Source organism: Lipomyces oligophaga (genome assembly GCF_038497815.1).
Source record: "Lipomyces oligophaga strain CBS 7107 unplaced genomic scaffold V1516scaffold_3, whole genome shotgun sequence".
Classification (NCBI taxonomy): Eukaryota; Fungi; Ascomycota; class Lipomycetes; order Lipomycetales; family Lipomycetaceae; genus Lipomyces; species [Lipomyces] oligophaga.
Window position 1 is genome coordinate 1,798,588 of NW_027117787.1, and position 12,581 is coordinate 1,811,168.

The following is a 12,581-nucleotide window of genomic DNA, read 5'->3' on the forward strand; positions in this document are numbered from 1 at the left end:
GCCGTCGTTTGAGCTTTAATTTTACTCTCAGAGATTGTCCTGATTTTCGCTTTCCTGCTCCGATATCCGCTCATACATACCTTCATTCTCCATCAATTTAACTTCCAGTGAAATGTCGAATTCTCCTTCCTTGTCATTTGGTCCCGAATGGTATGATTCTACGATTGCTGTGATAATGGCTGCTTTGATAATGATTTGAATATGATTTGAGTTGGGATGATTACTTTGAATATAATAATTGTACTGATGATTATCCAATCCCTGGATTCTTTCTTGATATCTTTCAGACGTGTTCTATGCAATCTACATCACAATATGTCTCGACGTATTATTATCCCTTTCACTTCGTACTAATCTCATCCAGGATGCGTCCAAAATCCGCAAATCCAAAGTCCTCGTCAGATCATTTAGCCTCGGGCAAACAAAATCTGTCTCCAACCTCGATCAAACCGCATCCTAGACTTGGAAGATCCACTAACTGGGCGTCGAGCTTCCCATCCAAGTCTGTTAGTTTGGGCGCTAGTGGCACTGGGGGTACTGGGGGTCCTGGTCTTGCCTCTGCTAATGGATCTACGCCTTCTACAAGACATTCTAAACCAACCGCGTGGATGTCTGCCTCAGCTCGTCACCATCATGCAGTTTCCTCTGCAAGTCCTGGTAGCAGCCACAGTTCTCAAATAGATGATTCTTCGTTCGGTTCCTTTGCAGAGAAGAAACTCAGGCGTGTGTTGGATAGTAATCAATCTCCTCCTCCACTGCCTGATTCTTCTTTTAATAAATCAGGCAGACGATATTCAAAGTCCGAATTACTTGACATATGGGCTTCTCTCAAGAAGAATGGGCTGCTTGTAAAATCAAAACCTTCTTTCGAGAATCATGCCTCTGCACTTGATGGAGCAGATATTGACCTATCTGGCAAGCAGACATCAGATTCTGCGGATCTAGAAATGATTTTTTCGGCGACCATTAATACTCCGCTGTTGTATAATTCGGATCTTGACAAGGTTTGTCTATTTAATTTATCGAGCAATTGGTTATATTAACAAAACTAGTCTGAATCGAGCATTTTAGTCAATCAAATGTTCCCTACTTCTCAACCTGGAACTTCCAATCATTTTGGAATTTTAGGGCTCGAAGACTTCGCTTCTACTACGGCAGCTTCTTCTCCTATAGGATCAGCCTCTCAATTGCATCCTCAATCATCTCTTGGTTCCTCGTCTAATTCTCAAAATAGCCAACGAGCATTTGGCGATGCTACCATAGGGATTCCCAACTTATCGTCTATACCGTTCCACCTACCTGATTATGACACTCCCTTTAGTACTAATCCATCTAGTACCTGGTCTCCATTTTCTGGAACACCGACTTCACAGCATGCACAACTTAGTCAACCTATGAAATCCCCTGATCCGTTTTTGCCCTCGTTATTTTCTGGGGATCAGCAATCTTCGTTCGTGCCTTTGCCCAGACTGCATTCTCCTCCATCTGGAAGCCAAGATATCCAGCCTCTACCCGCGTCAACTCCTGGTACCGGGTCTGTAGCTCCGCCAGGTTTATCTTTGCCGATGATAGCTTCTTCGCCAAATATTGGTTGGCTATATTTAGATAACCAAGGACTTACGCAGGGACCCTTCCCGCCGAACCTGATGCATGAATGGTACGAAAATGAATGGTTGAAATCGGATTTAAAGCTTCGCCGTGTCGACGAACCGGAGTTTTACACGCTCGGTGAATTCGTTAATATGGTTGGAAACGATTTAAATCCTTTTCTAATACCGTTTCCAAGAATTGGCGTGGACTTGCCTCTATTGCCACTAGTCCAGTCATCTGTTCCTGTTCCTGTGACTACACCTGCAAACGGACTTGATTCCGCTCCTATTCATGGTTCCGAGAAGCTTATTTTGGAAGTCGCAGCCGAGGCGAAACCTCTCCCTGAACAAGAAATGTCTGCATATGAACCTTCCATTGCGATCAAGCAAAAGCAAATTAGTCCAGTACAGGAATCAGTGTTACCTCAGTCAGACATTTCTATTCCCACTAAGCCCGATGAACCGACAAATCAACAAGTCACGAAACCGACGAGTCCAGTTGAGCCAGTTAACGAATGGGACGATGTACCGGTTGATGAACAACAAGCAGTTGATGACGACGCGTGGGCGACTGGCTCCGCGGAATCGATAGCTGCAGTCATGGCAGCAGCCAAGTCAACGGCAGTGAAGGCAGGCCCTAATTTGACTGGTAAACATAGGCTGCAGCCACTTCCGCCGCCTCCTATGTTGCATATGAAATTAGGTGACAGTAACAATTCAAATGGGCCCGCAACTCCGCCAGCGACACTGACATCTGTGCCGGCGCCTTGGGCTAAATCTGCGGCGACGGGGAAGAAGAGCAAGCCCGTTTCAGTCAAAGAAATTGAGGAGCGAGAAGCGAGTGCGCGGAAGCAAGAGCAATCGAAGCGCTGGCAGCAAAGTTTGTCTGGCCAGAGAAGTGTCTCTTTTAACAGTCCTATTTCTCAAGTCTCGGCTGCTGGAATAGCCAATATTCCTACAGTTCCAGCTCCTGGATTGCCTAGCACTGCTACTTGGGCCAAAAATGCAGGCAATGTTGTCTCTGCGAGTGGGGCCAGGAAATCACTAGCACAAATTCAGAAAGAAGAGCAAGAAGCTTCACGAGCAAAATCAACTCCAACGACATCAAGTACGCTTGGTCGATATGCGGACGTTACAGCATCCCGGCCCACGGGGTTAGCAGCGACGCTGGCAGGGAAGTCCACTACGGTAGTCACGGGTGGAGCTTGGACTACAGTAGGATCCGGAGGCAAGAAAACTCTACCAGCCACTACAATAAAAGCACCAGTTCGAAGAGTAGTATCTACGCCTACACCGGTCGTGATTCGATCTGGAACTGCAACCGCGCCGGCCAAGATCCCTACCTCTGCTGAAGACTTTTTCAAATGGTGCCGTACAACTCTACGTGGTGTATCTGCTGGGGTCAATGCTGAGGATCTCTTGTCCATGCTGTTGTCGTTACCTTCGAATGCGAATTCTGAGACGACGGAGATCATAGCTGACTCGATATACGCTAATTCGACGACTATGGATGGCCGACGGTTTGCGGAGGAGTTCGTGAAGAGACGCCGTTCGGTAGAATCAAGCGGGATCTCGAATTTGGCATCTTTGCTCGCGACGTCTGCGGCCTCTCTTAAAGATACTCCTCCTCTGCCAACTATTCCTGTGATTAGTCGTACGGCATCAGGTACTGCAACCATGGAAGGATGGAATGAGGTCTCAGCGAGAAACAGTCGACCTACAAAGCCAAATGACAACGATGGCTGGAACAGTGCTTTTAAGGTCATTGGAAAGAAAAAACCAAGCAAGCATTAAGTATTAATTAATTTATTACTTCATTACTTTTAGCATTAAATCAAGTTTTTGTAAAATCTGTAGTCACGATATGACGTCACTCGATGTCATGGCACGTGGATTTGGGAATTCATTCTCATAAAGGCATATATAAAGCAAGATACATCATATCCCGTAAACTTGGATAAATGAATATAATACAATATAATACAGGATCAAGAAGCAGCAAGATGATGTTGATACTATCGTCGCCAAAGGACAGATTACTTTTTTTTTACCTGATATCTTTGGTTGTGCTCACCGGATCGACAGCCCTCACGTTCGCTGCCATCTACACGACCCATTGGCTTGTTCTTGAAATCTATCCTGCTGATCGGAATGGTGTCCCTATGACTCTTTCCTATGGTCTCCATCAGCAATGTTCATCGTGAGTAGCTGGCGATTCTGACTAAAAATCATCGATCAGCATGTGACTAATCAGGACAGAGTGACTGGCAAATGTGTACCGTTCCCTGGCCAGAAGCAATGCGCAGATGCAAATGATCGAGAATTATGCACAATCTGGAGAACAACTGCTTTCATGATCTGGCTGTCTGTCGTGGTGTTGGGCCCCACGCTAATTTCATATTTGACGCTCCTCTTCGAATCACGCCAGCAACGCGAGATCGCATGGAAAATGATCTCATTGCTGTTGACCGTGATCAGTATCCTCCAAGTTGTCGCGGTGGCGACTATGGCCTGGGTCCCAACAAACTACCGTCACTTGATCGGACAGCAATGGAAAGTCGGATCATCATGGGGACTCGCTGTAGGATCTGCAATCTCAGTCATTGTACTTTTGCTGTCCACGTTGCTAATCAAGTTCTATACGGTGCCTGAATACCAGCCTATTCCATTCTATGAAGAGCTTCAACGCCGTCATGAACGTCGCGCTTCCATGTCGTCCCACTCTTCGCGATCTCATGAGTGGTAAATTATTCAGTTCTTATAAACAGACAGCGCTTCCTTTTCATCGATTTCAAACGAATACTTTTCTGTTTTAACTTTCTTTTTCCGGTGTTGATCTATCTCGCTATTGTCAGAATCTAGTCCCTGTTTTGTCGCCATATTCATACTCGATACATTAGGAAACGTAGGCAGCAGCACTGGGTCAACGGCTAGCGGGTGCTGCTTGAAATAATGATGCTCAAGTGCCTTCAATGCCGTAATCCGTTTTGTCGGATCGTATGTTAACAAGTCGTTTATCATATCCACTAGATCCTTTCTCTGACCAGAAAACACCCGATCGAGTTGGTTGAATTTCATGCCGTTAAACTTGAAGCTCTTTGAATACGGTAACTTTCTAAATCCAGGCCAGATCTTGTCAGTCGGCGGGCCAAGTAGGTCAACAATACAATTCATCTGCGAAATCTCAGTTTTCCCAGGAACAAGCGGCTTCCTCAAAATTAGTTCACCCATTATGCAACCGGATGACCAGATATCAATCGCAGATGTGTAATGTTTTTCTCCAAAGAGTAGCTCCGGACTGCGATACCAAATAGTAACAACGCCTGGTGTTAATGCTCGACCATGGTTCGTATAATCGCGAGCTAACCCGAAATCTGCGATTTTTAAAATCCCTCGGCTGGATAATAGCAAGTTTGCCATTTTGATATCCCGGTGGATTATCCCACGGTCATGGATATAAGCTAGTCCTTGGAACAACTGTTTCATCAGGCATTTTACTTCGCTAGCGGTGAACGATGCGTGAGCGAAGTCAAGTAGATTCGCAAGATCCTAGTCATCAGCGTTCATGAACCTTATTTATAAAAACAACCTGTAACACACATGTTCAACATATTCTAGCACCATGTAAATATTATCAATCGTCGGCACTCCGACTGCGACTCCTAATACCGAAACAACATTTTTATGACGAAGCGTCTGTAATATGGTCAATTCCCGCAATGCGGTGACTGGAACGCCATCGCGCTTATCGGATTCAGAGATCTTTGCCAATTTAATGGCTACAATCTCTTTGGTCTCGAGATCTTCCGCTCGACTAACGATCGTGTCAGATTTCCATCCTCCTTCATATGCTGGCAGTAAGATGCACTCACTATACTACTCCGTAAGCTATTCAATTAATAAGACTCGTTAGAATCTTGATCAAGGTCAAAAACCTACTTCCTCCTCCTAGTTTGCCTAGCTTCTTAAATCTCGTCGCTGCAAAAGTCTTTCCTGCACTCGTCAACACAATTCAGTTGCATTTCTCGACTTGCATTAGTTCACCTAGAAATTTAGCATAAAGGCCGACATCTATTGAATTCCCGCTCAGAGTAATAATATTGTTTTTATCTTCTTGATGATTCATAGCAAAATCTACCGCTTATAATTTCATGAGATACGACAGTAAGAGATTTAGCTTGAAGACTTTCCCTCAAATCATCTAAAACTCCCACTACAAGAGTTCAAACTCAATTTACACTTCATAGTTTTCCCAACCAAAAGTAAATATTCAACTCTTTTTCTATTACTATTGACAATTACTATTTACATTCTTACTCCAAACCATAACATACATCCAATTAAGAGGCCAAAGAAGTACGAAGGTGATCATAACCAAGTCTTTCCTTCTCCTGTCGCCTCGTCTAATCCAAAAAACTGCTGTTGACTCGCTAACCATCGAACTTGCCGATTGGATACAACATGTTTATTGGACCGTGAAGTAGTTCCAATGATCGTATGTCTCCAGTCCCGCATCTCGGCTCCAATATTATTCACCATCTCTCGCTGAGTGTTTCGTCGAAATGCATCTCCAGGAGTACTTGGAAATAAATCCGCCGAATTCACTCGGCTGCCAGTTCCGCTACTACTGTTACTACCTCCTTCTGAACGTGCTACGGAATCCAGATTGCCAATCGAATTGCTGGTTGAAATCTGACTGATTCCATAAGGCGAAAATCGAAGATATTTCGAGTCATGTCGCGACAAATTATATGTCGAGTCTGACTGCATAACCGCAACCGATGAGGGCCGCCCATTAAAGTTAATAGCAGATTCGGACCACGGATCGGACCCGTAAGGATCAAACATTGCTGGATCCCTGAAGTTTCGAATATGCGAATGAGAAGAAACTCGCTCAGAAGGACTCCGGTGGTGCGCAGCAATTTTATAATATGCTTTGTTCGGCCACTTTTCTTGTCTGTAACGGTCATAACTTTTACTTGGTTTTGTGACTCCACCCAATGTTAGATCTTTAGACGACTTGCTCTGAGGAATCCACACTGGTGTTTCGGGATCCTCTTCGTCATCATTGTCTAACCATGGTAATCCAACAGGAACTTTGCTATTGCGCTTTTTGGTTTTTTCATTAATGAGCTGATCAACATCATACTCCGGCTCAACTGTATATATCCGGTCGCCAGCCTCGATATCATCAGTAGCATATTCAAAATTGTCATCCAATTCATTCTCAACTCCAGTCTCATATTCATCATCATCCAAGTCATCATCAGACGACAAAAGAGGACTGGAAGCAAATCTACCAAGAATAGAATCATCTGGCATAAGGGATATACGCGCCTGCTGAACTGTTTCATAGGCTTGGAGGCTGTCAAGGCTGCTCGATGTCGACTCCTTATCGAAATTGCTTGAAATCTTCACAGGATCAAAGACTGCATCACTGTTAAAATCATTCATTTCTTCATCTCCACCTTGGTCAGCTCTAGGTCCTCCCCACGTGCGCTGACCAGCTGTAAAGATACCGTACACCATATACACCCAGTTGAAAAACGGATTGACGACCCACATAACCGGATATAACCAGGCTTTATAACGGTGCAATCTAATACCAAATATAATCATTAATCCCCAATTTGCACCCAGGACAACGCAAATAAAAATGTATGGTAGCTGTTGAATCGTGATCGTCGTGCAGGCCACCGAGAGAACCAATACAAACAGCAACAACGCTGTAGTTCGGATTGTATTCTGCATCAACCGAACAACACATAGCAAAGGATACATTTTCCAGAGTCGAATGTCCGTAAGCATGCAAACCTCATTCGTAATAAACCCTAAAAACCATCGACGTCGCTGCTTTAAGAGTGTCTGAAAAGTCAGAACTGCTTCCGTCTTGCATAGAGCAGTTGTACAAATTTGGATCTGAAACTGCTGTCTGGCACCAAGCATAAACAGATGAGTCAACCAACGATCTTCACCCAAGTGACATTTTCCGAAATCGAACATATCCTCCGCTAGTTCGGCATCGTCGGAAAAGTAGTACTTAGCAACGTTCCGGAACGCACTAAAGCGCAACATTGTCAGTGCTCCAGGCAAACAGGTCACCGAGCCACATTGGGATTCGACCGTTCGCTCAAATAATTGGCCATGGACATACTCGATATCTTGCAAAACGGTTAAGAATGTCCTTTTTTCAGAGGTGCAGGTAATGATACCAGTCATTGCCAACATAGGTGGTGCAGATTTACCAGACTTGGCACGTTCCCTACCAACCAATTCCATTTCAGTGACAAAATTGACAACACAATTTTTATCCAGAATAATATCGGAATCAATGAAAAGGATAAACAAGTCGTCATGCTCCAGCAAGTATTCAGAGTACATTTTATCAACAAGTCGGAATGACTTCTTCTGGCAGTGACGCTTGCCGCCATGAACAAAACGAGAAACTGTGATACGAACACCACGATAAGTTAGATCAATTGATACGGGGTATTCAGGAAGTGGAACTGGGATGCCCAGTGAAGTTAAAGTTGACAGATAAAGATCATCTATATCCGCACCATCAAACGAGACATATAGATGGAGGCATGATTTTGGATAATTTGCCTCGCAGGCCGAGTCAATAGCTTTCATTAATACGGACGGTATTTCATGATAGCATGGCATAATAACAACAACCTTTGGCGCCGTTTCCTCGGTTAATGGTTCTCGGAGTCTAAGAAAGCGTTAGGAGAACGGAATCAGTTGAAATCGAACCACAGTCACACAATATATATATCGACCAACCACAAAACATACTTCTTTTTTTTGAAAAATTCCTGCCGAACTAAATGGAGCAAACAGAGACACCACGGAACTGCTAGCAAAATAGAAAATGCTATTGTTGAAAACAGAGAGAATGAGTTGGACACTGCACTAGGTAACTTGCCGCGAAAATCTTCAGGAAGTGGAATAGTGACAGCCATGACAGGCAGAAATGCGAGACGAAAGACCGTGAAAACGACATTGATAACGACAGCCAGAACTTTGACGGACCACCGGTCGGCCTTGCGGTAGACCTTGTAAAGACAGTACCAAAATGTGAGGACCCACAAGATCCATTCTACAAGAATGGCAACGGCAAAGAAAAGGTAGATACCAAAGTAGGCGTAATCGCCATTTCTCTGGAAGAGCCTTGCCATGGAGCGAACTAGAAGAGCACGGCCTAGGAAGGTGAAGCAGATCACTCGCCGAGGAGGAGAGACAAGAAGGAAAAAGAGACAGGCCCAGTGAACGACATAGAGAGAGAAGGAAAAGACATATTAAGCAAGCAGATGGAAAGGGCAGACCACAGAGTATATAAATAACAATATATTAACAAAGACAGGCTGGAGCCAGTTGAAATGTGAACACGGACAGAGTGCGTATAGAGTGCGGATTGCGACTGGCACGGCAAGGACAGTAGAGACGGCTACTAGTTTGCCAGCCAGTCAGAACGGCTAGCACAACAGGAACGCAGACTAAAAGGACCCTGTAGAACGGACATGCCTGACGGAGAGCACGTTGCAATTAGATTATTGGTTTATTAATAGAGGGGACAGATAATAGAGTGTGTGCGGGCTAAGAAGGAAGGGAAAACGGAAGCGTAGTTGTCTGTGCATAAGACTAACGACATACTACAGCATTATGGCTGAAGTTGAGAACAGGAGAAGGTGATCAAGGTAAACAACAAGGCAGAACAGAGTAGAAACGGACTCATTAGGAGCAGGCTTGCTGGGTACAAGGCATGTTCGGTGGGCAAAAACATGCATGCGACCGAGCCTACTTGGATGACGGCAAAGAACAAGAACAAGAACAAGCACACGGACAAGAACAAGTGCGGGTGAGCGTGAACGATAGTAAACAAACACGGACGAGATGACTAGCCATAGTCAGAGCAGAGAGACCAAGCGTATGCAGATCGGAATAGGGGAACTCGCATTCTGTCAGGGAGAGTACTCGAGTGCAAAAGGTCGCTGTGAGGAGAAAAAAAATAAGGGAGAGGAGAGGGAAGAACCCTCAATTTATTTATTCATTTGGGCGTACAAACAAGACGCCCAGACAGATACGTCAGCCACCGCGAGGCACGAGGAGGACAATCTGCTATAAGCTCGGAATAAACGAGGTCAGAATGAAACTTTAGTGGACGGATCGGTTGAAAGAGGAAGCTGAATAGGGGCTATTGCACGGACTCCCTGTACCTATTTGGGCTGTCTGGGCTGTCAGCCTGGCCTGAAGAGTTGAAAGTGCTCTGCTGGACTGCGAGGACGGTTTGGCGATTACTGGAAATGGACAAATTGAGCCCTGGTATTGTCTAGGTGGAACATTCCTGCCCCTAATAGCTCCTGTAGGGTTTGAAATGGGATTAAAACCTTATTTTCTCGTACTGTGCCTGCCATCTCACTATATTAATAAGAGAACTATGAACAATTATGGAAGAAAAAGGCGACTAAAATATAACCATATAAATATATATTATATTTAACTTATAACTTTACAAACAACGAAACACTAGTCAAAAGCCACCGTTTAATTAGTCAACATCCTTCATGTCAACGTCATCCGCTACGCCCTGCTCAGCAGCAGCCGCCTTCGAGGCAGCCTCCTTCTCGCTCTTCTCTTTCTGAGCTGCCGCAAATGCAGCTGCAGCTGCAGCTTCTTGGGCCTCCTCGGCTTTACGCTGCTCTTCTGCTCGGCGGCGCTGTTCCGCCTCCTTCTTTTCATTCTCGGCAGCAAGAAATCTACCCTTGATCACGCCGCCAACAGCGTTGAGTTCTTCATACTTAGCAGAGTACGCGCCCTTCGTAGCATCTTCGCCATCACCGTAAAGCCAATCCTCGGCATCGTCCAGCATCGATCGGAACTTGGCCTTCTCGTCATCCGAGGAGAAAGCGGCATACTTGTCTTCAATCTTGCCACGCATGTCGTAGATATACTCCTCTAGCGCGTTCTTGCGGTCTTCGGTATCGGCCACCTGCTTGTCGTCCTCGATCATCTGGTTTTCCTTCTCAAGCAGATCCTGTTTCAGACTGGCGTCCAGCGCAGTAGTGCCATGGATAATCGAAAGAGTATCTTTCTTAACCCATTTCTTGACGGTTTTCGTCTTGACTGGCGCACTCGACTCCTTCTCTTCACCTTCTGCACCAGGCTCTTCAATAGGCTCCTCCACCGTAACCTCTTCAGCAGTATAAGCCGAGTCGACAGTAACCAGACCGGAATGGTCGGTGCGTAGGCGTATCTTGACCGCGGGAGCATCGCCCTTTTCTGTTGGCTTGGATCCCTTGATTGTCCACTTGCCGATCCAGGGTCCAAGATGGCCAGGAAGCTCAGAGGGGTTGGTATACCGGGCTTCCAAGTCGAAGTCCTTGCTGCGGAAGAGAGTGATAATTTTAGTCGACGGAATAGCGTTACCATGTGGGAAAACCTCGAGCTCTGACAGGTCTTCGTCCTCAACAGAGGCCCATTGGAAGGTAACTGAATATTGGTTCACATCCTCAAATTTATATGGACGAACACGGAGAGTAGGAGAATGAGAAGCACAAACAAATGCGCATCCTCGTGCAATAGCTTCGTCTTGGTTCAGGGTGAATGACAATGGCTTGCCAACAGCCTTGGTAATAGTATCCTTAATCACCGGAATACGAGTGGAGCCACCAATTAGTTCAACGGAGTCTATCTCTTCGGGTTTCAGCTTGGACTCAGCGATAGCCTTCTCTAACGGTACCACCATGCGGTCCAGGAGGGGTTTGACGAGCTCTTCTAATTCTGCACGCTGAAGAACAGAGGAAACATCGACGTCGTTCATAACAGATTCGACATTCAGAGGCGCAGAAGCATTAGCTGAAAGAATCTTTTTCATTCTCTCTACTTGGGTGGAAACACGAGAATATCCCTTCAAGTTCTCACGAACATCAATCTTGTATTTCTCCTTGAATTGGTCGGCAAAGAACTCGGTCAAGGCGTAGTCAAAGTCACGTCCACCAAAATGCATATCGTAAGCAGTCGAAAGCACTTTGAGCTCACCTTGCTTGAAAGCAACTACCGAAACACTATATGACGAATGTCCGATATCAACGAAGACAACATTCTTGGTCTGGCCATCGGGGAAGGTACGGAACACACCATATGAAATAGCCGCTGCAGTAGTTTCATTAATCAGACGGACAGGGTTTAAGCTAGCGATATGACCAGCATCAATCAAAGCTCTTCGCTGGACATCAGTATACCAGACGGGAACAGAAAGTACGACATCAGTAACTGGCATCTGGATTTCATTCTGAGTAATCTGCTTGATCTTGGACAAGTACATGGCAATCAACTGGACGCTCGTAAACGTAGAGACCTCATTCTGGAATCGCACTTTAACACCAACTTGTCCATCGACCTCGACAAGCTCACCGGGAATGAATTTCTTTTCATATTCGACTTCAGGATCGGACAGCTTGCGGCCAAGTATGCGCTTTAGTGATCCAATAGTATTTTTCAAGTTTGTAATCTCTTGGGTCTTTGCACTCTCTCCAATAAATCTGCTTTTAGAACCAAATGCGACCAATGACCTGACATTAAATTGTTAGTAATGCAGCCTGACAAAAATCCAACTCAAACTTACGGAGTAGAGCGGTTCGACACCTCGTTGACTATGACATCAATGCCTCTATTACGAGCAACCTAGAATGCAACTAATTAGTACATGTCCATCAATCGAAACAAGTCATCGCATAGAACACTCCAAAACCCTAAATTTCACTTGATTGGTCGTGTCTTTCGTAGACTTCAGTCACTTACAGCAATAACCGTGTTTGCGTTACCAAGATCAATGCCGACAGCTCCAGACATCGTTTATAAATTGGATGAATATACACGGATATAGGAACAGAAACCAAGAATAGCAGTCAAAACTGAATCAAATCTAATGAATCAGATCTAGAAATTGTATATTATGTAATAGATGATTATCCAAATAGCAGTTGAAAT

General features: G+C 45.0%; 5 protein-coding genes across 5 annotated transcripts; 2 read left to right on the plus strand and 3 right to left on the minus strand.

The window, feature by feature from the left end:
* Positions 1 to 608: 608 nt before the first annotated feature.
* V1516DRAFT_621704 (uncharacterized protein) lies at positions 609 to 3,383 on the plus strand (the record flags this gene model as incomplete). The annotated part of the gene is made up of 2 exons (XM_066919539.1): positions 609 to 1,004; positions 1,053 to 3,383. 2 exons carry the CDS (start codon positions 609 to 611, stop codon positions 3,381 to 3,383), a joined length of 2,727 nt encoding a protein of 908 aa, XP_066778517.1.
* Positions 3,384 to 3,562: 179 nt separating this feature from the next.
* Positions 3,563 to 4,634, plus strand: V1516DRAFT_674221 (uncharacterized protein). The gene is made up of 2 exons (XM_066922062.1): positions 3,563 to 3,789; positions 3,849 to 4,634. Exons 1-2 carry the CDS (start codon positions 3,593 to 3,595, stop codon positions 4,333 to 4,335), a joined length of 684 nt encoding a protein of 227 aa, XP_066778518.1. The 5' UTR covers positions 3,563 to 3,592; the 3' UTR covers positions 4,336 to 4,634.
* V1516DRAFT_695623 (kinase-like domain-containing protein) lies at positions 4,341 to 5,715 on the minus strand (the record flags this gene model as incomplete). Its single annotated transcript, XM_066923999.1, has 5 exons — positions 4,341 to 4,447; positions 4,478 to 5,138; positions 5,190 to 5,403; positions 5,525 to 5,582; positions 5,634 to 5,715. The coding sequence occupies 5 exons, from the start codon at positions 5,713 to 5,715 to the stop codon at positions 4,341 to 4,343; spliced, it is 1,122 nt and encodes a 373-aa protein (XP_066778519.1).
* A 1,160-nt stretch (positions 5,716 to 6,875) lies between these two features.
* V1516DRAFT_613262 (chitin synthase-domain-containing protein) lies at positions 6,876 to 8,554 on the minus strand (the record flags this gene model as incomplete). Its single annotated transcript, XM_066919311.1, has 2 exons — positions 6,876 to 8,304; positions 8,388 to 8,554. Coding segments are annotated over 2 exons (1,596 nt in total), but the record flags the coding sequence as incomplete, so codon positions are not given.
* Positions 8,555 to 10,140: 1,586 nt separating this feature from the next.
* On the minus strand, positions 10,141 to 12,443 carry V1516DRAFT_622083 (heat shock protein 70 family; the record flags this gene model as incomplete). Its single annotated transcript, XM_066919560.1, has 3 exons — positions 10,141 to 12,163; positions 12,217 to 12,275; positions 12,393 to 12,443. The coding sequence occupies 3 exons, from the start codon at positions 12,441 to 12,443 to the stop codon at positions 10,141 to 10,143; spliced, it is 2,133 nt and encodes a 710-aa protein (XP_066778521.1).
* Between the last annotated feature and the right edge of the window lie 138 nt (positions 12,444 to 12,581).